The sequence below is a fragment of the Squalius cephalus genome, assembly GCF_949319135.1.
Source record: "Squalius cephalus genome assembly, chromosome: 3".
In the NCBI taxonomy this organism is placed as follows: domain Eukaryota; kingdom Metazoa; phylum Chordata; class Actinopteri; order Cypriniformes; family Leuciscidae; genus Squalius; species Squalius cephalus.
Window position 1 is genome coordinate 51,902,883 of NC_137124.1, and position 26,606 is coordinate 51,929,488.

The 26,606-nt window shown below is 35.2% G+C and overlaps 1 protein-coding gene across 2 annotated transcripts; it reads left to right on the forward strand.

Moving 5' to 3' along the window:
• Positions 1-861: 861 nt before the first annotated feature.
• On the forward strand, positions 862-26,606 carry aco1 (aconitase 1, soluble). 2 transcript variants are annotated; one of them, XM_079866267.1, is made up of 21 exons: positions 862-961; positions 9,434-9,568; positions 9,901-10,069; positions 10,816-10,953; positions 12,087-12,156; positions 12,256-12,439; positions 14,111-14,250; positions 14,385-14,556; positions 15,690-15,790; positions 15,902-16,018; positions 17,204-17,363; positions 18,765-18,900; positions 18,993-19,077; positions 19,167-19,323; positions 19,431-19,555; positions 19,662-19,766; positions 20,323-20,465; positions 20,630-20,777; positions 21,501-21,623; positions 23,249-23,434; positions 24,796-26,606. In XM_079866267.1, exons 2-21 carry the CDS (start codon positions 9,472-9,474, stop codon positions 24,910-24,912), a joined length of 2,673 nt encoding a protein of 890 aa, XP_079722393.1. In that variant the 5' UTR covers positions 862-961; positions 9,434-9,471; the 3' UTR covers positions 24,913-26,606. The 2 variants fall into 2 exon arrangements, with proteins under 2 accessions (XP_079722393.1, XP_079722394.1); XM_079866268.1 differs by lacking the exon at positions 862-961 and adding an exon at positions 8,457-8,535 and having other exon boundaries at positions 24,796-26,600.

A 26,606-nucleotide genomic window follows, 5' to 3' on the forward strand; every position in this document is an offset into this window, starting at 1 on the left:
GCGTCTGTGTGGACATGGTATAAATACATATATGAGATTTGACTAGAGAGTGCGGTTTTTCATCTTTATTTAATAAAGCAACACGAGAATAAAATCTTAGCAACATGAGAATAAAGTCGTAATATATTGAGAATAAAATAGTATTGTGAGATTAAAATCTTAAAATTTCGAAAATAATGTCAAAATTACAATAACAAAGTCATATGAGAGAATAAAGTCGAGAATAATAAAGTCATAATATTTTAAGAATGAAGTAAAAATTATGAGAAAGTCGTAGCATTGTGAGAATAAAGTCAAAATTACAAATACAAGATTAAAGTCATATTAATAAAGTTGCATTATAGTGAGATTAAGTCAAATTTTTGTGAACAAAGTCGTTGCAATAAGAATAAAGCATTTTATTTCTTTATTATAAAGACTTTTTCTCAGAATTTTGATTGTTTTTTGCACAAAATATAATTTTATTCTCATATATATTTTGTTTTTGTTTTAACATAGCACTAAAAATGCTAATGGATACTGATATCCAAGCGGTAATATCCATTGGTATTAACAAATTGAAAAAAGAAACTTTAGTGATTGTTTTTTATTACTGTACTATTATTTAGTGATTATTTAATATGACAAGTTTAAAAAAGGTAGCCAAGTATAGTGAGATACGAAATATTTAGGAATAACTATTAAGTCACTTGCTACAAATAATTAAAATAAATAGGCTAGTTCGTAGAAAAGCTAGTAAAATAGATTCTAGCTAGTTTTAGGAATAAATGTTCAAACAGCTCGTCACAGATATTAATATTATGTAAATCAACAGGTCTTTAATTGTGTAGATGCAGTATGTGTAGTTAAGCGATGCAGCTCATTTAGAGTAATTACGGTAAAAGCATCAACGGCGGCTCTAGAGTTAAAGAGGCCGAACATCCATTGACAGCAGGACTCAAATCTACTGTAACTCTACGAGGTAAGCTGATTGATCAAACTGTTATTATACAGAGAAATCGTGCTCTATGAGCATAACTGCATGCAACATCTACTTCTCGTCTGCATGTCTCATGTCATTGCTTTCGGAGTTTGAGTTCATAGTGTTTGTACTGTTGTCTGTCGTAATAACAGTGCTGTTGCATAATAAAAGGATGCAATTGGAGTTATTAGCACGAGGATCATGGCAGCTTGAATGTGTGTATGTTAGACCGAGATCGAGTAGGGGATATTTCCTGTTTTGGCTCTTACTTGGATGAGTTAACATTAGCTAACCGGCTATATTCACGTTGACAATGAAATAATTGATATTGCACATGCTAATAGAGTAACCTTAGTTGCAAAATTGGTGCAAATGTAGGTTACACTTGTACATTAATTTTCTTTTCTTTTACGTGTTATGTCAGTCAAAGGCAGAAAACGTGGACTAGCTTTCAGTAAATCATTCTCTAAACAAGTTCCTGGAAGACAGGGAAACACATGAGCCTCCTTTCATAGTCCAGAGTCTAATACACACAACCATAGAAAATGGCATTTGGTCACAAGACTGGGTGGGAATGTACAGATATTACCTCAGATTATGTTTCCTTGAGCCTGTTATGCTTGGCACCAAGTCTCACACTATGAGATGTCAGATAGTGATTCATTGATTGAAGTAACTAAATAAAAGCGGGTTTCTGGTGATTTTGCGTTCAGATAGCCTATGTTTTATTCTTGTTATCCCACCTTTCTAAATCACAGAAACATAATAAAATACTACAGAGGAATTAGGCTACATTTCTTATGACGTGAACTTGGCCAAGTCTAACGGTTTAAATCAGGCGTTTCCAAAACAGGGGCCACAAGGAAGTAATGGGGGCCTGTGGATAAAATAATGAAAAATAAATAAATACATCTTATATATATATAATAGACATATTTATAATATAAAATTTTCACTGTATAAATTGGGTCTTTAAACAAGCAACTATATAGGTGCCTTTTAAATTTTAGGATGGGTGTTCCTCACATGAGAATGTTCATATTCAGAGGTGTGTGCCATCTAAAAGATTGAAAACCCTCGGTTTTAATCATGATAATCGCTTCTATCATTTGTTGTTAATCTACCTCCCCCCTCGGGTTGGCTGAAGAGTTTAGTGGCTCACCCTGTTTAGTTGGTTGTGTCTTTTTGTCTTCTGTTTGATATGTTGCACAATTCTGCTGCCATTATAGTAGGAAAAACCCACTTTACTTGCTGCACAGCTTGTCCTCATTGCTCGCTCATATCCCAGGAGTTAAACTTGTTAACATGATAACGTGAAGCAGCATTCTAGGATAAAGCATGTTGGCCTCCTATGGGCTCTTTTGCCCTCATTTTTCCTCTAAGGTTTAAATCTCTTTGAAATCTTTGGATTTTGAACTGCTGCTTTTTGTTATAGTATAAATTACTGCAAAATCATAAATAGTTAAGTAAGGGATCATGTAGGCTACATCCAGCCGGTTGTTATCTCAGAATAAACCCTTACAGGATGATTAGGTCTTGCATCACCCTGAAGGGGTTTATTCTGCGATAACAACCAGTGTACATTATCCAGCTTACTACACGGCTACTTGCCACATAAGTAAATAATTAGACATGAAATAGGCTATTGATCTGAGTCTAAATATTTTATTAGCTCTTTAAATGCAAAGCTTCCACAGAGAAAACAGTTGCTAGCAAGCTGAAAGTTCAAACTAGCATTTAAGGGATACGGTTCAATCATACCACTTATTACACGGTATTTCACCACATATTTTTATAGGGATATATTTTTATACATATAATTATAGGGATAAGAGATATTGGTTTGAGATTAAACTGTTTTAAATCGTACACAGCAAAATCCCCAGTGTTAAATCAACACCTACAGTGTCAAATTTAACACCAGCAAAGTGTCTATATGTGTCCACACTACACAGTGTTACATTTACACTTTTGAAAGTGTTAATTTTTTAACACTAATTTTCTGTTAATTCAACACTGTATATTGTTAAAAGTTAGCACTATTCAACACTTAACATTGTTGTTTTTACACCACACTAGTGTTAGTGTTAAATTACAGTGTTATTGAGTAATACTTTTAATTTTACACCAACACCAGTGTAGTGTGAATACAACAACATTAAGTGTTAAAATACTATACTGTTCAGCAATAACATTATTGAGTGTCAATACCAATAGGCTACCTCTAGAGCTGCTTCCAATCCTACTAAAGACAAATGGCAGAAAATGGCACAAACACACTTTATTAAGGTACACAGCAAAAAAGCCAGTGTACATTTAACTCAAATTGAGTCAAATTTAACACTCCCGAAATGTATAAATGACTCCGTCCATTTTGGAGTTAATATAATGCTTTTGAAAGTGTGAAATATATACATTACTCATGGAGTACATTTTGTTAAAATGTATTCCGTGAGTAATGTGCATATTTCACACTTTCAAAAGTGTTATTTTAACTCCAAAATGGAGGGAGTCATTTATACATTTTGGGAGTGTTAAATGCTTTTTAACAAAAGGAATCTTTCCAGAAATAAAAGCAAAGTATTTAACCTATTGATAACATTGAATGCACATCAAAACAATCCAGAAAGTTAAAATGTAACCTTAGTCTGGGATCATAGTAGAATTCTGTTCATTGTAAAGTAAACAAAAAGGCAAAATGCAAACAATTGTTTTAACAAACTAGTTTTTATTAACAAACAAGTCCCTTTACATCATAGGTTAACTTAAAATAAATGAAAGCAAAATATAGGCATTTCTGTCAGAATGTGAAAGCTGCTCATCAAATGGTCTGTATCTTTGTAATACTTCAAGTCCTGTAAATGTCAGTGAATATAAGTCCTGTGTCAGTGAAGTTGAGTCAATACCTTCGACTTTGCAACAGTACAGCAACAACATTCAACAGATGAAGAACAGTCGAAGGATATGAGTGGATCAGTTGTGTTCAATTGCTAACAGTACAGTTCAGTGCATAGTTGTTTCACAGAGCAGGAAAGGCTGTGCAGATCCAACTTTCTCAAAATCCTGTAGTGCTGGTTCCCTAGACAACACAAAACCAGACCAATTACAATTAATACTTTGTGTTCAATTATCTTAAACTTTCGTGACTCAAACAATAAACTATTTTGGTTAGATTAAAGGAGAAGTTCACTTTTAAAAAAACTTTTGCTGATAATTTACTCACCCCCATGTCATCCAAGATGTCCATGTCTTTCTTTCTTAAGTCGAAAAGAAATTAAGGTTTTTGATGAAAACATTCCAGGATTTCCCCCCATATTATGGACTTCAATGGGACCCAAACGGTTCAAGAGTTTTACAGATTCAGTGTAGTGTTATACATGCCCTGTTATACATTCATAAAGATGACACTTACATCACCAGCATCACTGTAGTGTGTTATAAATCCTCAAAAGGTAATATACAGGGGGGGAACCACTTTTTCTGGGCCTCCAGGTTATACTGTTCCCCCTGTGTTCTCAGTGGAAGAGTCTGATCTGTGGATGACAGTGTTTACACGTAAAAGAAGACAATTAAATGCATCACCAGCATCACTGTAGTGTGTTATAAATCCTCAAAAGGTAATATACAGGGGGGGAACCACTTTTTCTGGGCCTCCTGGTTATACTGTTCCCCCTGTGTTCTCAGTGGAAGAGACTGATCTGTGGATGACAGTGTTTACACGTAAAAGAAGACACTTAAATGCATCACCAGCATCACTGTAGTGTGTTATAAATCCTCAAAAGGTAATATACAGGGGGGGAACCACTTTTTCTGGGCCTCCTGGTTATACTGTTCCCCCTGTGTTCTCAGTGGAAGAGACTGATCTGTGGATGACAGTGTTTACATGTAAAAGAAGACAATTAAATGCATCACCAGCATCACTGTAGTGTGTTATAAATCCTCAAAAGGTAATATACAGGGGGGGAACCACTTTTTCTGGGCCTCCGGGTAGACAAAACGTAACCTAGGCCTATCATAAAATATCGTAAATGAAAATAACAACACAGTACTTATTGTGCAGTGCAATATAGTTTATTTATGTGTGCAGCAAAACTGACAAAACGACACAAACACGATGTAGGCTACATTAAAACACACAGTAATAATAATAATAATAATAACAATAATAAAAAGAACTTGAAATTAACAAATACGATGTACATTAAAACATCTGAAAACAATACATTCTATACTTTAAAACCTACATGTAACCGCAAATTATCTAGTAAACAACGTAAACTGTACATTACTGTGATGGAGAGTAGGTAAATGTATATAACTGCGATGGAGAGTAAATAGTAAAACACACAAATGCACAATATATCCGCTGAACGAAGCTTGCGCGGAATTATGAGGTCATGATTTTCGTCTTGATGTTGCGCACGCGCGGCGCGCTGAGGGGAAACAGGGGAACCGAATTCTCCGGAACACCGGATGTAATTAATTACACTCTCTCGGTGTAAATTTAATAACTCTACATATTTTCACCAGCCAGAGAGTGCGGTTTACACTAGCAGTGTTAATCCCTTGAAATTCAACACCAGAAAATTAAAGGAGCTGTATGTAAGATTGTGGCCAAAACTGGTACTGCAATCACTTTCAAATTACTGTATAGAGCGGTGTATCCCCTCCCCCTCCCCCCTGACTTGAGGTTGCCAGATAAGCTGCAGGATCCAGCAGGAACGTAGGCTGCAGTTTGTAGCTGCAGCTGTGGTAACTAGAGCAGAGCTGGCAACCCGGTTGCAGAAACACTACTGACTTCATGATTGGTAGATAGATGGAGGGCGGCGCTTCAGGCCAAAACACAAGATGACAACATCAACATCAGTTGAGGGCTGCAACTTCACTTTTTAAATGACAATATCCTGGCCGGACTACTGTTGTCAGTGATATAAGTATTTAAAATGAACATGATTTCTTAATGTCTAGTGACATATCAGGGCCATTTTATGATTAATTGAAATACATTTCTTACATACAGCTCCTTTAACTCTTTACTCTAAAAGTCCTTAACACCAGGATTTCAACACTGGAGATTTTGCTGTGTACCTGTAATCTTATTACAGTGAAAACAGTCTTCGCAAAATGGCGGCAGCTGCATTTGAACGAAACAAGAGAGAGCGAGTCCGCGAAACCGGATGACATAATTAAATAACTGTACACAAAATATTGATTTGAGTTTTAATATTTTATTAGCTCACCAAACGCAAAACTTCCGTTCCTAGCGAGCGTAAAGCGCCAACTTCTTTAACTCGGCTGAGCCTGTGCTATCTGTTTTTACTGGTTGTTATCTGGAATAACATACCGCTGGATGGCTTGATTGACCAATCAGTATTCCACAGAGCCTAGTAATAAAGGTGGATATTCAATGGTTGTCTTTTTTCATTGAATCCAAATGATATTGCCTCATAATTTTTTTTACATCTAGAGTATTTTTTTAATTAAACATGGACCGATATACACTGATTAGCCAAAACATTATGACCAGTCACAGGTGAAGCGAATATTGTTTATCATCTCTTAAAAATGCCACATATTCTGGTCTGGGTAGATTAGATGGTAAGCAAACAAGCAATCGACTTTGACAAGGGCCAAATTGTTGACAAGGCGACTGGGTCAGAATATCTCTTAAACGGCAGGGCTTACGGGTTGCTCCCTGTCAGCAGTGGTGAAAATTGACCATCAGTGGTCCGAGGAGGGACAAACCACAAACCGGCGACAGGGTGTTGGGCGCTTGGCTCATTGATGCACGAGGGCAACGAAGACTACCCCGTCTGGTCCGAGCAAAAAGAAGGTCTACTGTGGCACAAGTCACTCATAATGAATGATGGTTTTGGGAGGAATGTGTCCCAACACACAGTACATCAAACTCTGCTGCATGTGGGGCTGCATAGAGGAGACCAATCAGAGTGTCTGATGACCCCAGTCCACCGTTGAAAGCACCTACAATGGGCACACGAGCGTCTGAACTGGACCTTGGACCAGTGGAAGAAGGTCGCCTGGTCAGATGGTCCCATTTCCTTTTACATCACGATTCACGTGTATGTGTAAGCCGTTTATCTGGGGAAGTGATGGCACCAGGATGCACTGTGGGACGACAACAAACGAGGGAGTGAGGGTTCAAGGGAGTGTGATGCTCTTGACAATGGGAAACCCTGGGTCCGGCCATTCACATGGACGTAAATTTGACATGTGCCGCCTACCTAAAAATTGCTGCAGGTATACCCCTAAATGACAATGGTGTTCCCTGGTGGAAGTGGTCTCTTTCAGCAGAATAATGCACCCTGCCATACTGCAGTCATTGTTCAGGAATGGTTTGAGGAACATCCGCTCATCTCTAATATGTGTCTGTGTATGTAGAATCTCAGAGTTGTTATCTTAGAATTGAAGTATTTCCAACAAGACATATCTCCATATTCTGTCTGAAATATCAGCAATGCAATGTCAAATTTGTTATCACATTTTTTATGACATAGCATAGTTCACCCAATAATGAAAATTCATGTCATCAAATACTCCGCCTCATGCTGTTCTAAACCCATAAGAGTTTTGTTCATCTTTGAAAAAAACATGAAGATCATTTTAATAAAACTTGATAGATTTTGCCTTTGCAAGTTCACACAACCAAAACTTTGATGCTTCAAAATGTTCATAAAGGCATTGTAAACAAATTCCTCATGATTCAAGTGGTTTAATTCCAGTCTTCTGAAGGGACATGATCGCATTTCTGTATATGAAGAACTAATTTAATTTAGACTTTTATTCACATATAAACATTACTGTATGTAGAGCACATCAAATAATTGAACTATCCCATTCAGAGGTTAAATATAGTAATTTTATGTAGAAACACAGTTAGGTTAGACTGCCACACAGCAATCGTGATTCATGACCTATGAGCGGACATGATGACTTGGATAAAAATGGATGGATTGAAACATTAGGAAATTGCAATGAGGAAAGAGAGTTGGCTTTTCTTTGGACTATTGTGAAGGCTGGTTTAATGTCATGGCCTGATCACTCACCTGATGCATCACTCCACAACCAGCCCAAAACATTTCCAAATCTCTAGACTCATATGAGTTTCTTTTGACTGTTGTGTGGAATCCAAGACAAATACCATACAGTTCATTATCTGTGACAGTTTTGGAGAGGGCCATGTTTATCTCATTGCATAAAACTGATCTCACTTATCTCTGTAAGATCAAGCAGATATCAAGGCTGTGATGTAAACTGAAGATTGGTCAACACGCAGCTTCTGTATAAACTAGTCTGTGTGAAGGCAGTGATAAAGTTTTGCCTCCTTGATCTCTTATGCTGTGTGCTGGCAGCTGGTGTCGTTCCGGCTGTCACGTACCAACCTCTTAATTCTGGGAAGCTCTCAAGCCTTTGGTGTTGAATAGAGGCGGATAAAGTGCCAGATCTTCCATTTGCACTTGAACTGAACTGGAGATTTACTGTTTTGGAGATTTGACTGGATTTTCTGTTTTGGAGATTTTACTGGAATTATATTGCCTTTCAGAACAGGACTAAAGGTCTATTTAAAATAGTTTTTCATTTAATAGTGAACTGCAAGTGCTGGTCAGTGGTCAGCCTTCTTAAACTCTCTTAAACCGTTGCGACAAAGAAGTACACTTTAGCAAACTTTTAAAAAGAGTACTTATAACTTAAGAAAATACTTTTAAATAATGTACGCCAGTGTGAGCTGAATGTAGTTTTCAAATGCTTAATCGCATATTAATTGCAATTAAATAATATTGTGTTATATTGGGCTATATTGAAATGTATATTTAATGCAATTAACTGATCCTTAGAGTGCTTTTTTTGACACACTTAAGTTGGGCTTAAGTACATCTTTATATGTAATTTCATAATTACTTCTATTGTCTTTGAAAAACACTTAAAGTGATTGCCGATTGTAGTGACAAGCATTTGTGGTAAACTAAAATATACTCTAATGTCATATCTATTTAACTTTTGTCATATATTTGTATAAGTACACATGGTAATGTTATAATTTAGTACATTCGAAATATATTAACTTGAAATATTGAAAACCGCTACAATTCAATGTATAATCAAGTAATGTTACATGTGCTTTAGTATGAATTATTTGAAATGTACTGTAAAACTTTTCACATGATGACAGTGCACTTGAAGTGTGTTAAGAAACCGTAATGAAAGTGTGCTCCCTTTAAGTACACTTAAGTGGCCTTTTATTTAATCAATCTATTATCTGGGTATACAGTTTAAAACAAATACTTTTAATATTTAAAGTTCTCTACAAATTTACATACAGTTTAGTGCACTTCTTTTTCAAAAGGGAATGTATGCATAATACCATACTTTGATGTTATTACCATTGTATCATGTCTAAAAATGTTTTAATTAGTAAATGAGTTACTTACATTGTTTTATTCTTCTCAATATTAGGGTTCAAGAGTGTGCAGTAAGGAAGCGTGTTTTTAGTTATGACGAACCCTTATGCACACACTATCGAGCCTCTGGACCCCCAGAAGCCTGACCACAAGTTTTTCAACCTTAAAAAACTTAAAGACCCCAGATATGGTAAGACATTTTACACATTTTATGTTTGCCTAGTTGAATTGTCTAACCCAGGGTTGTCCAATCCTGCTCCTGGAGGGCCAACGTCCTGCAGACCAACCAGCTCTAACACACTTGCCTGGAAGTATCTAGTGAGTCTGAAGACATAATGAGTGCTTAATAAGAGTTGAAGCTAAACTCTGCAGGACAGTGGCCCTCCAGGAGCTGGGTTGAACACCCCTGGTCTAACCATTCAAGTAATGAAAGTTACATCAGCTGTCCTGCATTCAGGGTTATTATGAATTTTGTGATGACTGCAGACATGACTGTGTCCTTCTCTGTACCTTTCTTTGAAGACCAACTTCCCTTCTCCATCCGTGTGCTGTTGGAGTCAGCAGTGAGGAACTGCGATGGGTTCCTGGTGAAGGAGGAGGATGTGGAGAAAATCCTCAACTGGAAGGTGACGCAGAGTCAGACTGTGGAGGTGCCTTTCAGACCGGCCCGCGTCATCTTGCAAGACTTCACGTAGGTTTTAACCCTATATAGCCTACTGTGTCATATTTGATACGTAAATTTGTAAGACATATCTGCGGGACACTTTTAGCATGTTAGCCAGGGTTCAAAGCGTCAAATGCGAGTAAAACTTGAAAACAGTGTTAATGTGATATGACTTAGTGCGATCATCATATCGCAACGGTTGTGATGTATTAAATAAATATATTGTCTGATGCGCTGCATGTTTCAGAGTAAAGCACTGTGTTCATTTTCAGTTTGGATTCACAGTAAAATGTGTTCGAGTCGCTTATAATTTGAATTTGGGATTGCGATGTGCGCCAACCCATCTTCCCAAATTCAAAATGAGAATTGTTTATAAATTTGTTGTCAACAAAAAGAAGAGATAAGGTCTTCCTGTGGTTTCCCGCCAAAATAAAAGCTTGATGGTTTATTGTTTGAAATAGGTTTTCCTTGTTTTTTGTATTTAGCTGATCACATGCATGCCTGGAATTTCTTCGTAATATTTGGCCATGTAAATATCAGCAACAGCTCCAAATTGCATATTATGCAATCATACACAATAAAGTGAGCTTCATATTCTCACTATATCAGTAATAAACACCTGTTGTAAAAAATATGCTCAACAAAAAACACATATGCAAATTAAGAAATAATTTTTTGTCTAAAAAGGTTCCATAAACTTACACGTTTCATATTTTCGCAGCTTTCTATCTGTCTGTTACATATTTGTCTCATTGTTTATTCACTGTGCACAGGGGGGTTCCTGCAGTGGTCGACTTTGCAGCCATGCGTGACGCAGTGAAAAAATTACAGGGCGACCCTGAGAAGATTAATCCAGTTTGTCCGGCAGACCTTGTCATAGATCATTCCATTCAGGTTGACTTCAACAGGAAGTAGGTTCATTTGACAGAAATGTAAAATTGCTTTTTATGTCTCTCTCTATCTGTCGATATTTCAGAATAGCCTCTGTTTAATGTCTGTTTTCATGTGCAGAGTTCTCATGAGGAAATGTTTTAAATAGGTTCATGTTGTATTACAGGGTTTATTTAAAAGTATTTACCTTCGCCAACTGAGTATTTATTTAATCTAGAGCACAGAGAGTGTGTATGCTTTGTGTTTAAGTGCTTAATTATAGACAGTGAGCATGAGAAAATGCCACTGTAAACCCTTGTGCAAAAAACTTACTATTCATGGGTACTTTTAAAATAAGTTTGTTTTGTGTTTTCAGACACTTAATTGCATGTTAAAGGTTAGATTTATATTTAATGGACTTAGCTGAGCTTATTTTAACCCACTTAAGTAGGACTTAAATACATCTCTATATGTAATTTCATAATTACTTCTATTATCTTTGAAAAATGGTTAAAGTGTGCTGCTGAATGTACTGGCAAGCATTTATGGTAAGCTAAAATATACTTTATTTTGTTTATTTATTATTATTTTACTGTAATTTATTTATATATATTTGTAATTATACATGTGTAATGATGAAGTTGCAATTTAGTACATTTTAAATATATTAACTTAAATGTAAAATTGAATTTTGCCCTACAGTTAAATTATAATCAAGTATGTTACTGTACATGTGCTTTAGTATGTTAGTCTGTCTTTTATTTTTTTATTAATTTTTGGGCTCCGTCCTTGTGAGCTCCTAAATGTCTCTGTCACAACTAAAAATGAAAATTTAAACCTAATTGTCATTTGGAGCTCTTGTCTTGGGATTTGCAGTCTGTGATAAGTGAATGATAATTTAAAAGGATAATTCACCCTAAAATTCTGTCATCGTTTAATCACCCTCGTGTTGTTCTCAAAAAGAAGATATTTTTGAGAAATGTCTGTTTGGTTACCAGCATTCTTCAAAATATCTTCTTTTTGTGTTCTGCAGACAAAAAGAAAGTCATACAGGTTTGGAACGACACGAGGGTGAGTAAATGATGACAGAATTTTCATTTTTGGGTGAACTATCACCATAACTACTCAGTTCAACAGTTCATTACGTTTAAGTATACATTTTCCATATTTTAAGGTCTGACAGCGTTCAGAAAAACCAAGACCTTGAATTTGAAAGGAACAAGGAACGATTCGAGTTTTTAAAGGTAATTTTCCGCCTCTGTATTTGAAATGTTTTGATATTGTTTGTCTCTTCAAGATATGAAGATGATGATTGCTTGTGAACTAATTGTATTGGTTCACAGTGGGGTTCTAAAGCATTCCGGAACATGCGGATCATTCCTCCGGGTTCAGGAATAGTCCATCAGGTCAATCTGGAGTACCTGGCCAGGGTTGTGTTTGACCAGGATGGTTTCTTCTACCCGGACAGTCTGGTGGGAACGGACTCGCACACAACCATGATTGACGGGTTGGGAGTGCTGGGCTGGGGTGAGTGAAACTCATCGAGAATCACCAGTAGTTTCATTATTTTAAGTCATTTACAGTTATCGTTCTTGGTATGAACGGGCCTTAATTTATAATTATGAGATTAAAAAGTCATAATTATTAGATAAAAAGTTTAATTGGTCATAATTATGACTCATGTATAAAATGTCAAAATTATTTCATAATTATGACTTATGCATAAAATGTCAAAATTGTCATAATTATGACTTGTGTATTATTAGTTTTTAGTTTAGTTTTACCTTTATTGTCATTGCATGGTATACAACGAAATTTGATATCTCTCATAGAAAACAAACTGTATTCATCCATATTACCCACATATACCAACACACATAAAAACAATAAGTTAAAACAATAAAAACAATAAAAATAGCTTAAAGCGTCCGTTCAAAATTATTGAAGCAGCTGTGGGGGGATAGAGGGGGGATACAAAATGTATAATGTATATGACTTACATTTTACATGTATTCTATTATTTATTACTTGCACAAAATGTTGAAATTATCAGATACAAAGTCATTATTGTCATATTTTCAACTTTTTATCTCATAATTATAACTTTTATTATTTTGTAATTTATAATTTATGATTTTGACATTTTATGTGTCATAATACAGAAGTAATAATTATGACAATTTCAACTTTCATGTAATAATTTTGACTAAGTATCTCATAATTTTGACATTTTATGTACAGGTGGTATTACACAAGTCATAATTCTGACACAATTTCAGCTTTTTATCTCATAATTAGAGCTTAGTACCTCAACATTTTGACATTTTATGTATGTCACAAAACAGAATTATTACAATTTCAACTTTTGTCTCATAATAATTATGCCTTAGTGTCATAATTGTGACTTGTATATTTGTGACAAAATTATGAGATACGAAGGCATAATAATGAGACAAAAAGTTGAAATTGTCATATTTATTCTGTATTATTATGACATACACAAAATGTCAAAATTATGAGATCCAAAGGCATAATTATGATACAAAAAGTTTAAATTGTGTCATAATTATGACTTGTATTTTATGACACATAAAATGTCAAAAAATTATGAGATACTATTTCAGCTTTTTATCATATAATTATGACTTATATAACATGAAAATTATACATCATAATCATAATATACTTATAATAATCATAATATATATAATCATAATTGTCACAATTTTGACCTCTTATCTCATAATTATGACTTAGTATCTTATTTTGACATTTTACGTGTCAGTACAGAAATAATAATTATGACAATTTCAACTTTCATGTAATTTGACTTAGTATATCATAATTTTGACATTTTATGTATGTCAATACACAAGTAATCATAATTTTGACACAATTTCGACCTATTATCTCATAATTCCATTTTATATAAAAGTTAATGTATATTTAATTAAAAAATCATAATTATGACATCATTTTTACTTTCATGTCATAATTATCACTTATGGCATCATTTTGACTAATGTCATAATTACGACTTTGTATCTCATAATCCCGACTTTTGTAATATTTTTTAAGGCAAAAAGAAAGTTAAATTTGTGTATTAGTGTTGGGCTGGTAATTAAAGAGAAAGAAATGATAAATTCAGTAATAAACACAATGTTCTGCTGAGATGTAACCTCAGATCTTTCGGAGCAGGTGTGGGAGGAATTGAAGCAGAGGCGGTCATGTTGGGTCAACCCATCAGCATGGTGCTGCCAGAGGTCATTGGCTACAAACTAAAGGGGACACCCAACAAATTTATCACCTCCACTGACATAGTGCTGACTGTCACCAAGGTATGGAAGTCTTGCCATATCTGATTTTATGGTGGCTTTGGTTTGAAAATATTGGAAACGTTAAAAATATTCTCCGTACTAGAAGAACTTAATGGATAAGTTGCTTTGTTTTATCATATTCTTTATCTTCCCAGCATTTGCGGCAAGTTGGTGTGGTTGGAAAATTTGTGGAGTTCTTTGGCCCTGGTGTTGCCCAGCTGTCTATCGCTGACCGTGCCACCATCGCCAACATGTGCCCTGAGTATGGAGCCACCGCTGCCTTCTTCCCTGTAGACCCCATCAGCATTCAATATCTGACGCAGACGGGTACGTTAACCTGTCCCTGATCAGTTTTCAAGTACACTTAAGCATACTTTAAAAAACAAAAGCAAAACTGGTAACGCTTTAGTTTAGGGTCCAGTTCTCACTATTAACTAGTTGCTTATTAGCATGCATATTACTAGGATATTGGCTTTTTATTAGAACTTATAAAGCACATATTAATGCCTTATTCTGCATGACCATATTCTACATCTATTAATCCTACCCAATTCCTAAATTTAACAACTACCTTACTAACTATTAATAAGCAGTGATCAGGAGTTTATTGAGGCAAAAGTCGTAATTAATAGTTAGTTAATAGTGAGAATTGGAACCTAAACTAAAATGTTACCAAATAACTGCTTTCGGACACTTGAATGCATGTTAACTTCAAATAAATGAAAATATATTATAGTTTACATTTATATTAAATGCAATTGGCTGAACATTAGAGGTTTTTTGACCCACTTAAGTACATATTTATCTGTAATTTCATAATTACTTCTATTGTCTTTTATATATGGTTAAAGTGTACTGCTGAATATACTGACGAGCATATATGGTATACTCAAATATATTTGAATGTAATTTCTATTGAAACTTGTATCTCGTGTTTAAATATATTTGCAATTATACATTTGTGGTGATGAAATTACAATTTAATACATATGTAATACACAAAATATATGCTTAAATGTACTATCGAATAACACACTGCCATTATTTTACATGTGCTTAAACTATTATGTTAGTCAAAACAGCAAAATAAGTGTACTTTAAAGCATGACTAGATTTTTAAAATATAATTTAAAATGTACTTAACAGTACATTTTTTTGACATTTGACATTATTATAAAGTGCAGTTTCTTAACACTGTGAAAGTGTACTCTCTTTAAGTACACTTAAGTGACCTTTTATTTATTTTTTTATTAATATTATAAACAGTAGTATAGTTAACTTTTTAGAAATACTTTTAAGATTTGAAGTGCATATTCAGTACAATTAAGCACACTTCTTTTTCACAAGGGGAACCTACATTCTCCTGTGGTCAGTAAGGTGGAATTACTTTACTGGATATCAGAAGGTTGGAAACTGGACTCTCATTGTTTGTGTGTGTTTTATACATATTTGTCTTTAAGGGAGGGACATGGAGAATCTAAGTTACATAGAAAAGTATCTGAGAGCGGTGGGCATGTTCAGAGACTACAGCAACACTTCTCAAGATCCACAGTTCACTCAGGTATCTAAACCCAACACAAATGTGTGATTCACTGATATGTTTGCACTAGTCACTGCTGTCTGCACCACTTTCTGCTAAATGTATGTGTGTCTCTCATTTTTTCCCATCCAGGTTGTTGAGTTGGATCTCAGTACGGTTGTCCCCTGCTGCAGTGGTCCTAAACGGCCACATGACAAAGTGGCTGTATCAGACATGAAGCAGGACTTTGAAACGTGTTTAGCGGCCAAGGTACATGTCACAGTAATACCTGGAAAACACACAGGACACACATTCCCTTTGATTCTCGAGATAATACAGTATTCTGTTTCCTCATGGATCCCCCAAAAGTAATCTCTCTACACACTTTTTGAGGTCTTTCCCAGTTTTGTGCTTTTGAAAAAGCAACAGACAGTTCAGCTCCACAGCCAAAACTGAAAATGAAATAGAGTGAGGCTTGTTCAATCATAATATATTGTGTATGAAAAACTAATCATTTTAAAGAGTAAATGACCACTGTGCTAAACTAAAAGCTTAGCAATCCCACGAAATTACATGATGAGCAGAAATCGAATTCCTGTGAAAGCCTATTTCTGCTGGTAAGTCATTTATGACATTAGGCATAACTGACATTAAATGAAATTGACATAAAAAGCTACAACTGTCATAAAAAGAAATTGGCATAAGTTGAAATTGCCAAAAAGTAATTATTACATAAATTCATAATTGACATAAAAAACAATGATATCATAATTTCAACTTCATAATTTTTTTTTTTTTTTTGGTGCTAGTTTTTCGACTATTGTAATAATTAAGACTTTTTGTCATGATTTCAGTTTAAGTTAAAACTGACATAAAAAACTATTTTGACATGAGTCGAAATTAACATAAATAGTTGAGATTATCACTCATAATTATTGCACAAATAGTTAAATAGTTGAAACTTTATTGCAAAAAGTTGGAAAAATTATTACACGAGTCAAATTTGACAAAAAACAGTTGACATCAATTGTTTGTCAATTTCAACTTAAATGATGAGATAAAGTCACAACTGACAAAGTTGAAATTGTGATTTATTACATAACTATTATATACTTTTATTTTTCCTCATAATTAAGAGAGTATATCATTTCAACATTTTTATTATTTTAATTAATTTAATTTTGTTCCCCTTTATTTATGTTAATAATTAATTTAGATTGAATTTTTTTCAAAAAAATGTTTTTCCTCATGTGGTGGAAGTGGGTTTCATACATTCCTGTATTGACATTTTTCCTTAGCCTAAAGATGATCTCAAAGCTAATATATGGACATAACAGTCATAAAATCCATAAACATCAGATTTTAATTTCCTTAAAGCAGTGCTGAAGCAACCATTCATGTCTAGAGAAATATTCCTGCACACCTTTATCATCCATTATCGTCTGTTGTCTACAGCAAGGCTTTAAAGGATTCCAGGTGGCTCCCAAGCGCCATGATGTTCGAGTACCATTCCAGTTTAACGGTGCAGAGTATTCACTCTCTCACGGATCTGTGGTCATCGCAGCCATTACCAGCTGTACCAACACCAGTAACCCCTCAGTCATGCTGGGAGCAGGTACATGTCTGCACACAGGGGTCATTTACACCAAAGTATAATTCATCCACTCATCCTCGAGGCACTTCAAGCATTGTTTTCCCCTCCTTTTTAACACAAACGAATGGTTAGCAGGCTGCTATTTTCCATATTTTAAATATATGAAAATGCATTGAAAAAACCATAAACGCACCATAAAAGTAGTCCATATGACTCTCTAGAATCGTTCTAATGATATCATTTTAATGTTTGTTTGAACTGTCCCTTTAAGGACAGATTTTAAAGGGTTCGTTCACCCAGAAATGAAAATTCTGTCATTTATTTCTCGCCCTCATGTCGTTCCTAACCCGTAAGACTTTCGTTCATCTTCGGAACACAAATGGAGATCTTTTTAATAAATTTGAGAGCTTTCAGTCCCTCCATTGACAGCTACGCAACTACCACTTTTATGAAAAAGTCATCATAAAAGTAATTGGAACGGTCAAAGCCGGTCCATGAACACTCGACAGCAAGTGGACTGAGCGTCTGCAACCGTAGTTCGACACATCTATGAATATCTATATCTGCAATAGACTTCAGCTGGCGTTTTTGCTAAACTAACACAATACAACAAGACGAAGGCGCTAGCTTAGACTGAGTAAACCCAGCCTGATCTGCCGGCGATTTGATTTCGCCCTGCAGCTCAGGCTGGAAACATGTACATTTATCTCTGCTGCTTCCTTTACAAATTTGCGGGAACCAATCACAAACTGGCTTATCCACCTGACGCACTATTGGCGGGTTTAATCCAATCCAATTCCAGAGCCGTTATGGCTCTGTCCAATTCCTTTTAACCTCTCGACGATGCTCAATGGCTTCTTTTTAGCAAAGAAATCGCTCGAGTGGGTGTAAATACCATTAACTTTCATGTTTTTTTTGCACAACCTGCAAAAATCGTTCGATTCCATTGCTGCTTCTGCAAACCGCTGATCAACACGTTTGGTCGCTCTGCAAAGTACTTCACCCGGATCGTTGGTCTGATTGGTTGAAGGACTATCCAATTGCGTACAGTGTCATTTGAACTATGCCCGTTGATCATGCCTCTTGTGCAGTAGAAAATACATAGCAGACTCCCCAGACCAATGTTCAATCTTAAAAGATTGAGCTTAGTCTGGTGATAGCCAGGCTAGCGCTAGCTAATACACCATTAAAAACTTACCATAGTAAAAATTAATTAATTAAGAGTAACAATGAGTTAATAGATATAAAAATACAAACCAAAGGTTATCCCATTTCTTTTGGAATTTTAATGTTGGCAGATTCACAACCAGAAACTGCACAATGTTGTGGTATCATTGATTCCACTGAGAACCACTGACTTTATAAATATGCTCAATGTATTTTTGTCTATAGTAATGTAATGCTTCTCTTTATTTCCGTCAGGTCTCTTGGCTCAGAAGGCTGTGCAGTGTGGTCTCAGTGTCAAGCCGTACATAAAGACCAGTCTGTCTCCAGGGAGTGGAGTGGTCACCTACTACCTTAAAGAGAGTGGAGTCATGGAATTCCTCACTCAGTTAGGGTGAGAAACCATCAAAATATGAGGACAGCGTAACTACACAATATGCTTACAAAATCTTTAACAAATTTGTAATAAAATGTATCTGTCTTTAGTTTTGAGGTTGTTGGTTATGGCTGCATGACCTGCATTGGAAACAGTGGACCCCTTCCAGAGCAGGTTGTAGAGGCGATTACTCAGGTAAACATTCATTTTATAATGTTTTTGGATAATGTTATAATATTTAGAAAAAAAAAATTAATTATTTTTTTTTTTTTTTTATGTCACAGGGTGATTTGGTTGCTGCTGGTGTCCTGTCTGGAAACAGAAACTTTGAGGGTCGTGTCCATCCCAACACACGTGCCAATTACTTGGCCTCTCCTCCGCTGGTCATTGCCTATGCTATCGCAGGCACAGTGAGGATAGATTTTGAAAAAGAGCCTTTAGGTAAGTAATATTTACCAGGTATTAATCTCATTATTTTACATTACAATGCTTGGTTCTCCCTAAAGAGCATCAAAAGCAACAATGTTTCTTGGCCTGTCTTAATCCAGCTGTGAACTCTAAGGGAAAAGAGATTTTCCTAAGGGACATCTGGCCCACACGAAAGGAAATCCAGGTGGTGGAGAGACAGTTTGTCATTCCTGCCATGTTTAAGGAGGTCTATGAGAAAATTGAGGTACTTTTAAATTATTAACTCGTCTGTCATAAATCAAAACAATGTCCAGATACAAAAAGTAAATGTAATAGATTGAACTGTAGTGTTTGTCTATTTTCATATTCAGAAAGTGAATAAACGCTGGAACTCCCTGGAAGCCTCCTCTGACAAACTGTACAACTGGAATTCCAGTTCCACTTACATAAAATCCCCACCTTTCTTTGATGGACTGGTATTGTTTTTTTTATATGTATTCAGTGTCATAACTGTACCATTATGAAAAAGAAGTGCACTTTAGCCTACTTTTAAAAAGAGTTCTTATTTAAAAAATATACTTAAGTGCAAACTGAATGTAATGGTTTCAGACATTTAATGTTAATAAAATGTATTATAGTTTAAATTTAGATTAAATACAATTAGCTAAACTTCTCTTAAAGGAGCAGTATTTTGAAATATAAAATTTCAGCTGACAAAAAAAAAAAAAAAGACATATTTGTACATCTTGTGAAAATGAATGTGTACCAATTTTTGTGAAAATCAGCCACAAGGTGGCGCACATGAACTTTGAAGTAAAATAATTAATTTGGAATTATTGTGTTAAGAAACTTTGGTACTGTATGCAAGTGTACTCTCTTTAAGTACACTTAAGTAACCACTTATTTTATTCAATTTATATATATAATTATTATTTTTTTAATACCACTAGTGCACATTCAATACAATGAAACTTTGACAAGGGTAGGCAAGAACTGTAAACATATATTGCTTTGCTGCTATTACAATTTTAGACCCGGGATCTCCAGACACCAAAGCCCATAACAGATGCATATGTACTGCTGAATTTGGGAGATTCTGTGACCACAGACCACATCTCGCCTGCTGGTAACATTGCACGCAACAGCCCTGCTGCACGCTACCTAACTAGCCATGGGTAAGACTTTTAGTATCTTCAAGAATTCAAGCTGTTACATGACTGTCTCTCTGTAGTCTGGTATACATTGTTTTAGCAAAAAAAGTTGTAGGCCTACATTGTCATTAAATTTGACATATGACTCGGAACACTGTGGGTAATGAAATATTCCTTTCCTTTGCTAGACTCACTGCAAGAGAGTTTAACTCGTACGGTTCTCGTCGAGGAAACGACGCAGTCATGGCTCGAGGCACATTTGCCAACATCCGCCTTTTTAACAAGTTTATAAACAAGCAAGCTCCAAGCACCACTTATCTTCCTACAGGAGAGACGGTAGGAGACTGTATTTTTTTCATATATACACATATACATATACACACACACAGGGCTTGACGTTAACACCCGCCAGATGTGGGTGGATTTCAGCAGTGGTGTGTATCGCAATCACTCCTATTAGCCACTTTGGCGGGTTGAATTTTATATAATATACATTTTTCAATTGTAGTCTTTTAAAAAGGCATCTGAAATAATAAACTAAGTGCAATGTAGTGTTGTCAAAAATATAGATTTTTTTGATACATATTGATACTGAAATATCTGAAACGCTTCCAATACTCATTTTCTGCCGAATAGATACAGGATATCAGCTGCGCTTTCTTGTTTTCTCATCTCTCTGACAGAGAGTTGACACACAAACCCGCCTCCACTCACTCACTCGTTTCATTTGATCCAAGTGTATTGGCTATATAAACCAGCCTAGTATACCGGCTGCCAAATTATTAGATAATACTAAAAATATCTATATGGAAGTTTTTCCCCATGGTATCGATGTCAAAATTGTGGCCAGTGAAAATGCTGAGTGGCGAGTAACTTTGGAAAACCACTAGCCACTGTGGCTGGTGAGCAAAAAGTTAATGTCAAGCTAATTATTATACTAATAATCCATTAGATTATTATACTATAAACCCATGTTATTTTTTAACACATTTTTCCATACCAGAGAAATGTTCACATTTGACAATTGTAATAAAATACTGTTTTTTTGTTTTTTCACAGATGGATGTGTTTGATGCTGCAGAAAAATATCAGCAGGCTGGTCATCCTCTCTTGATTCTGGCAGGCAAAGAGTATGGATCAGGAAGCTCTAGAGATTGGGCTGCTAAAGGGCCCTTCCTCCTGGTAAGGTTTATAGTTAATGATGGTGACTTGGACACGATGATCAATGTCTGTCTGGAAACTACATGTATGGGATAAAATATTTTTCCAGTACATCTTGTGCCAATGCAGTTTTATTTATTGCAGTCTCAATCAATTTGAATCTTGTCTTAAGGTGATGTCCCTTGTTAAAAAGAAGTGGACTTATTTGAATTGAATGTGCACTTGTAGTGTATTTCAAATATTAAGTATATATATAAAAAAAACTGTACTTGCAGATGATATTATATAAATCAAATAAAAGGCCACTTAAGTGTACTTAAAGAGAGAACACTTTCATGACTGTTTCTAAACACGCTTAAGTACACTTCTAAAAATTGCACTTTGTAATAATGTAAAATTAAAAGTTTTACTTTAAAGTACATTTTAATAATCATACATCATTATTTTTTTAATAATCTTCTGTCATGCTTTAAAGAAATACATTTATTTTGATGTGTTGACTAAAGCACATGTGAAGTACTTGAATATATTTCTAACTGAAGTGTTATTCGTTATTATATTTTGAAATGTACTAAATTGCAACTTCGTTATTACAAATATGTTTAAATATATGCCATACAAGTTTCAATAGAAATTAAATACATTTCATTTTAACATAAATGCTTGTTAGTACATTCAGCAGTACACTTTAACCATACTTTAAAGACAACAGAAGTAATTATAAAATTACATATAAAGATTTATTTAAGTCCTACTTAAGTGTCCAATAACATTTTATTCAGTGTGTACTTAAGTGTGTGTTTTTAAAGTATATTATGATTACTAATTTTAAAATTAAGTGTACTTCTTTTTTTCATAAGTGGTTGCTTACCCATTATTATTTTTTGTATGTATACTTTGAATGCGTCTTCTTTACTCTTGGCTCTGTTTACACCTGTTATTAAGATGCGATCGGATCACAAGTGGACGAAGCTAAATACAGGTGTAAACGGCGTCAGCACGAGCTTGTTCACTTTCGCCCACTTCCAGAGGTAGTATATGACCGGATTCGTAGTGTAGATGCTCATCTGATCGAATGCGTTCGAACAGCCACAAAACACCGCCTACTCTCCGCCTACTGACTTAATGGGTAAACATTATTTGAAGTGCACTAGCCAGACGGGATTAAAACTTTGTCGGCTGAAGAGTTTGGTTTAAAGACAAAAATGTTCCAAGCACAATGTTCTCTCACCATTCCTGATTTCTAACACACACTCACAGCATTTGCTGTGGTCTTGCTGCTATGAGAACAGAAACGAAAGCTGCTGCTCTCCATGTGTTTTTCTGTCGTCTTTTTGCGCAAGCTCATTTTGTTCATTAGATCAAAAGTTCTGAAAAAGCCCATTAACCACCCATAGACCCTCCCATCGAAGAAATCAGGACAGAAGTGGTTGAAAGTGGACAAAAGACATGGATTAAAATACCAGGTGTAAACAGGAATGTGTCTCACTTGTCCACTCGTGATCCGATCGACTAAAACGCATCTTAATACCAGGTGTAAACAGGGCCTTTGATAGTTAAACAGTCAGTTTCTGGATAAAACAAAAAAGGGTGTAGTGTGCAACCCTCTCAGTGAAACTGCTACTGCTATTGATTTTCTCCCTTAGGGCATCAAAGCTGTACTAGCAGAGAGTTACGAGCGGATTCATCGCAGTAATCTGGTGGGCATGGGCATCATTCCTCTTGAGTACCTGCCGGGTGACAGCGCTGAAAGCCTCGGGCTCACTGGCCGCGAGCGATACACTGTGATGATTCCCCCACAGCTCACTCCCAGAATGACTGTGGACATCAAGGTAGAGATTATGATTCCACCACAAACCCTGCCTTAAATCAGCAGCTCTCAACTGCTTTCTCTTCAGGAACTCACATTTTACATCATGTGGCCACACAACACAGTACCAAAAGTATACAGCACTAAACAAAAATGTCCTTAAAATCAAGAGCCCCTATTATGCTTTTTTTGGATATTATATTTCATGTAGTTTGTAATGTAAAAGGTCTGCAAAGTTTCAAAGATCAAAGTCCCAAAAGAAAGAACCAGTTTTTAACTGCATGAAATTAGTCGTCAGTAATTCGTCCTATACTTTCTGCACGAACCTACGTAGGTATGTAACAAATTTGCATAATGCCCATCTATGGTCTGTATTGGCTGTCTGTGAACCACGTCTACTTTTACCTGCTCTCAAACACTGTAGTTGTAGCTGAGACTGGAAGAGTTTTCGTGTTGTCGACATGTTGAGAAGATGCTGTTTTCAGTGCTGCAAAAGCATATCCACTCATCCAAAGGATGAGATTGATACTGTAAAACCGACACCATCATTACTGTTCGTATCACTGTGTGTATCAAATGTTATGGAAGCCTCCGGAGCTGAAATTCAGATATGGTAATGAGCGGTTTGTTTTCGGCACACACAGTAAGTGGTAGACCAATCACAACAGACTGGACCTTCTGACCAATCAGAGCAGAGTAGACCGCACTTGATCCAGTAATACTAACACTTTGTCTTCTATTCTATAAAAAAAAACCAAAAAAACAACAACAACATGTACTGCGTTAGACTAAACTGACGAGGGTCATAGCACTTGCATATTGTTGTCCTACTGTCACTTTAACTGCTTATATTGTTCTCATTTGTAAGTGGTGTCTTCTAAATGTAAATGTAAATGTAAATGTAGACCAATCACAACAGACTGAGCCGTATGACCAATCAGAATAGATTAGGCAAATCACAACAGACTGGACCATCTGACCAATCAGAACAGAGTAGACTCCTGGAAATTAGGGGTTTAGAGACCAGAAAAACTATTATTTCATGTAAAAAAATATATATATTTTTTTACATTAAAAATGTAATTATTGAAATTTATTTTCTTTCTTGAAATAAATCTGAAATAAAATATAAATGTTGCCTTGGCAAATAAATTACTAAAACTAAAACTGAAAAACTAAATAAAAAATAAAGCTATAGAAATATAAAAAAAGAATAAAAAAGACAAAAGCACATAACAAAAGTACTAAAATTAAATTTATATGAAAACTGAAAATATAAAAATATACGCTATGTACTACAATTGTATGTAAACAATGCTAAAATAAAAAATTTTCTCCCTGTTCCATATGATTAAATGTGGTGTGTTTCGTTCATCTCTGCAGCTGGACACAGGGAAAACATTTCAGGCTAAGATGAGGTTTGACACAGATGTGGAGCTCACTTACTTCCATCATGGTGGCATCCTCAACTACATGATTCGCAAGATGTCTGAAAATTAAGACGGAAAGGACACCCTCTTCAGGACATTCCACTCTAAACGCACATATCCACCATCTACATGTTTTGTCCTGACAGTGTTTCTGTTTTTTCCTTAAGAACCAATTAATGTGTTTACTTTTAAGTGTACTGAAATGTTTGCTGTCAACATCAAAATAGTTTGCATAATGTTGTGTGATACGTTTAATTCTCTTCAGTATCTCTGAAAGGTGCTGTTTTTGATTCTGATGTTGTGCAGATGATGACTTTATTGGTTTGGTGGAGGCTCAGTGGGATTGAAGGGGAAGTATGAAAGCATTAGATGTTGTCAATGAGATGTTAGATGTCTATCTCTGCACTGCCAAACTGAAGTCGCATTCTCGCTTTTCTGTTTAGATGATATCAAAGTATAAATTAATATCTTATAATCTTATTAATTACTGTACTTAAACTGAACTTTGACACAATTTCTTTACAGGTTATCTGCTTATATAATGTGTGCTTTTTGTTAATTCTAATAGTTAAAAATTGTACACAATGATTATGATTACCATGATTCCGTTTCGTTGTTGAATGTTTTTCTTTCAGAAGTCACATAATGGTTATGCATTACCTATACATTACCTTTTAGACTGACATACTGAAGAAAATTTGGACTTAAAGCCTTTATGTATAATACATTATAAAGGTATTCAAATTGTACATTATAATGCATTATATCTTTTCAGAAATCATTGTTACCAAAGTTAAAATGCATTATAATATTTGCAGATTCCTTGTTACATCTGAAATTGGTTTATTGTCATGTGTTTTAATGCATTATACTTTCTGAAGGTGTAACAATGAATAGATAAGTATTATAACTCATTGCAATTACTCGTGATAAGGTGCATCACAAGGCATAATTAATGCATCAAAATACTTTTATAATGCATAATATGAAGGCTTTAAATTTGTTGCTCTCTGCAAACAAATATTGCATCAGATAAATTCATTTAACAACTGTTGAATATGAGCTCACCTATCATACTCTACATTTGAAAGTGCCTATTTTTCAGATTGTGTGTATAATCACTTGAATCACTTGTGCACCTTTTATTCCGGTCTTTATTTCTTGTGTCGTGCATTCCGGTGCAAAGTGACTAAAAACAAAATCCATCCGAAGTCGATTTCACAACTTTCTTGCTGCTCGTCTGTAAAATGTATTGACGATGTGCTTGGAATCAGATGCGGGTTTACTAAATGTGAGACAGACCTTATTCAGATCAGTGCCAGGTAGTATAAAAGCGAGGCACTTGCCGTGTTTTCAATGGCATCCGCTATAAAAAGCTGTATATAAAGCTCATACACGTATAATTTTCCACAGCTCATATTGTCTGAGTTTTTTGTCTACTGAAATTTCTTGGAAATATATATATTTTTTGTAGTGTTTCATCAGCAGAACAATCCACTAAAGAGATGTAGGCTACGTCTATCCCTCACAGCCTCGCTTTTTTTCCCGTTAAAAATCAAAGATGGCGCTGCTGTGAATAAGGTCTTCTACTCAACATTCTCTCTATAGAGGTTTTGTAGTTTCAAGCCCAGACTGCCACAGTTTTGCTCCAATGCTTCAGCTGTCAAATTGATTGACCTTTATTTTAATAACAGAACATTTACATGTAGTTTTTGTGGAAACTGGCTTTATGAAAATAAACCATTAATGAAATACTTCAAATTC

Bases quoted from the DNA above. Each gene is read 5' to 3' on its own strand.
- aco1 (XM_079866267.1), top strand. From the start codon at position 9,472: ATGACGAACCCTTATGCACACACTATCGAGCCTCTGGACCCCCAGAAG. The intron at 12,440-14,110 runs GTGAGTGAAACT...CTTTCGGAGCAG, and splicing joins GTTGGGAGTGCTGGGCTGGG to GTGTGGGAGGAATTGAAGCA. The intron at 21,624-23,248 runs GTAAGGTTTATA...TTTCTCCCTTAG, and splicing joins CTAAAGGGCCCTTCCTCCTG to GGCATCAAAGCTGTACTAGC.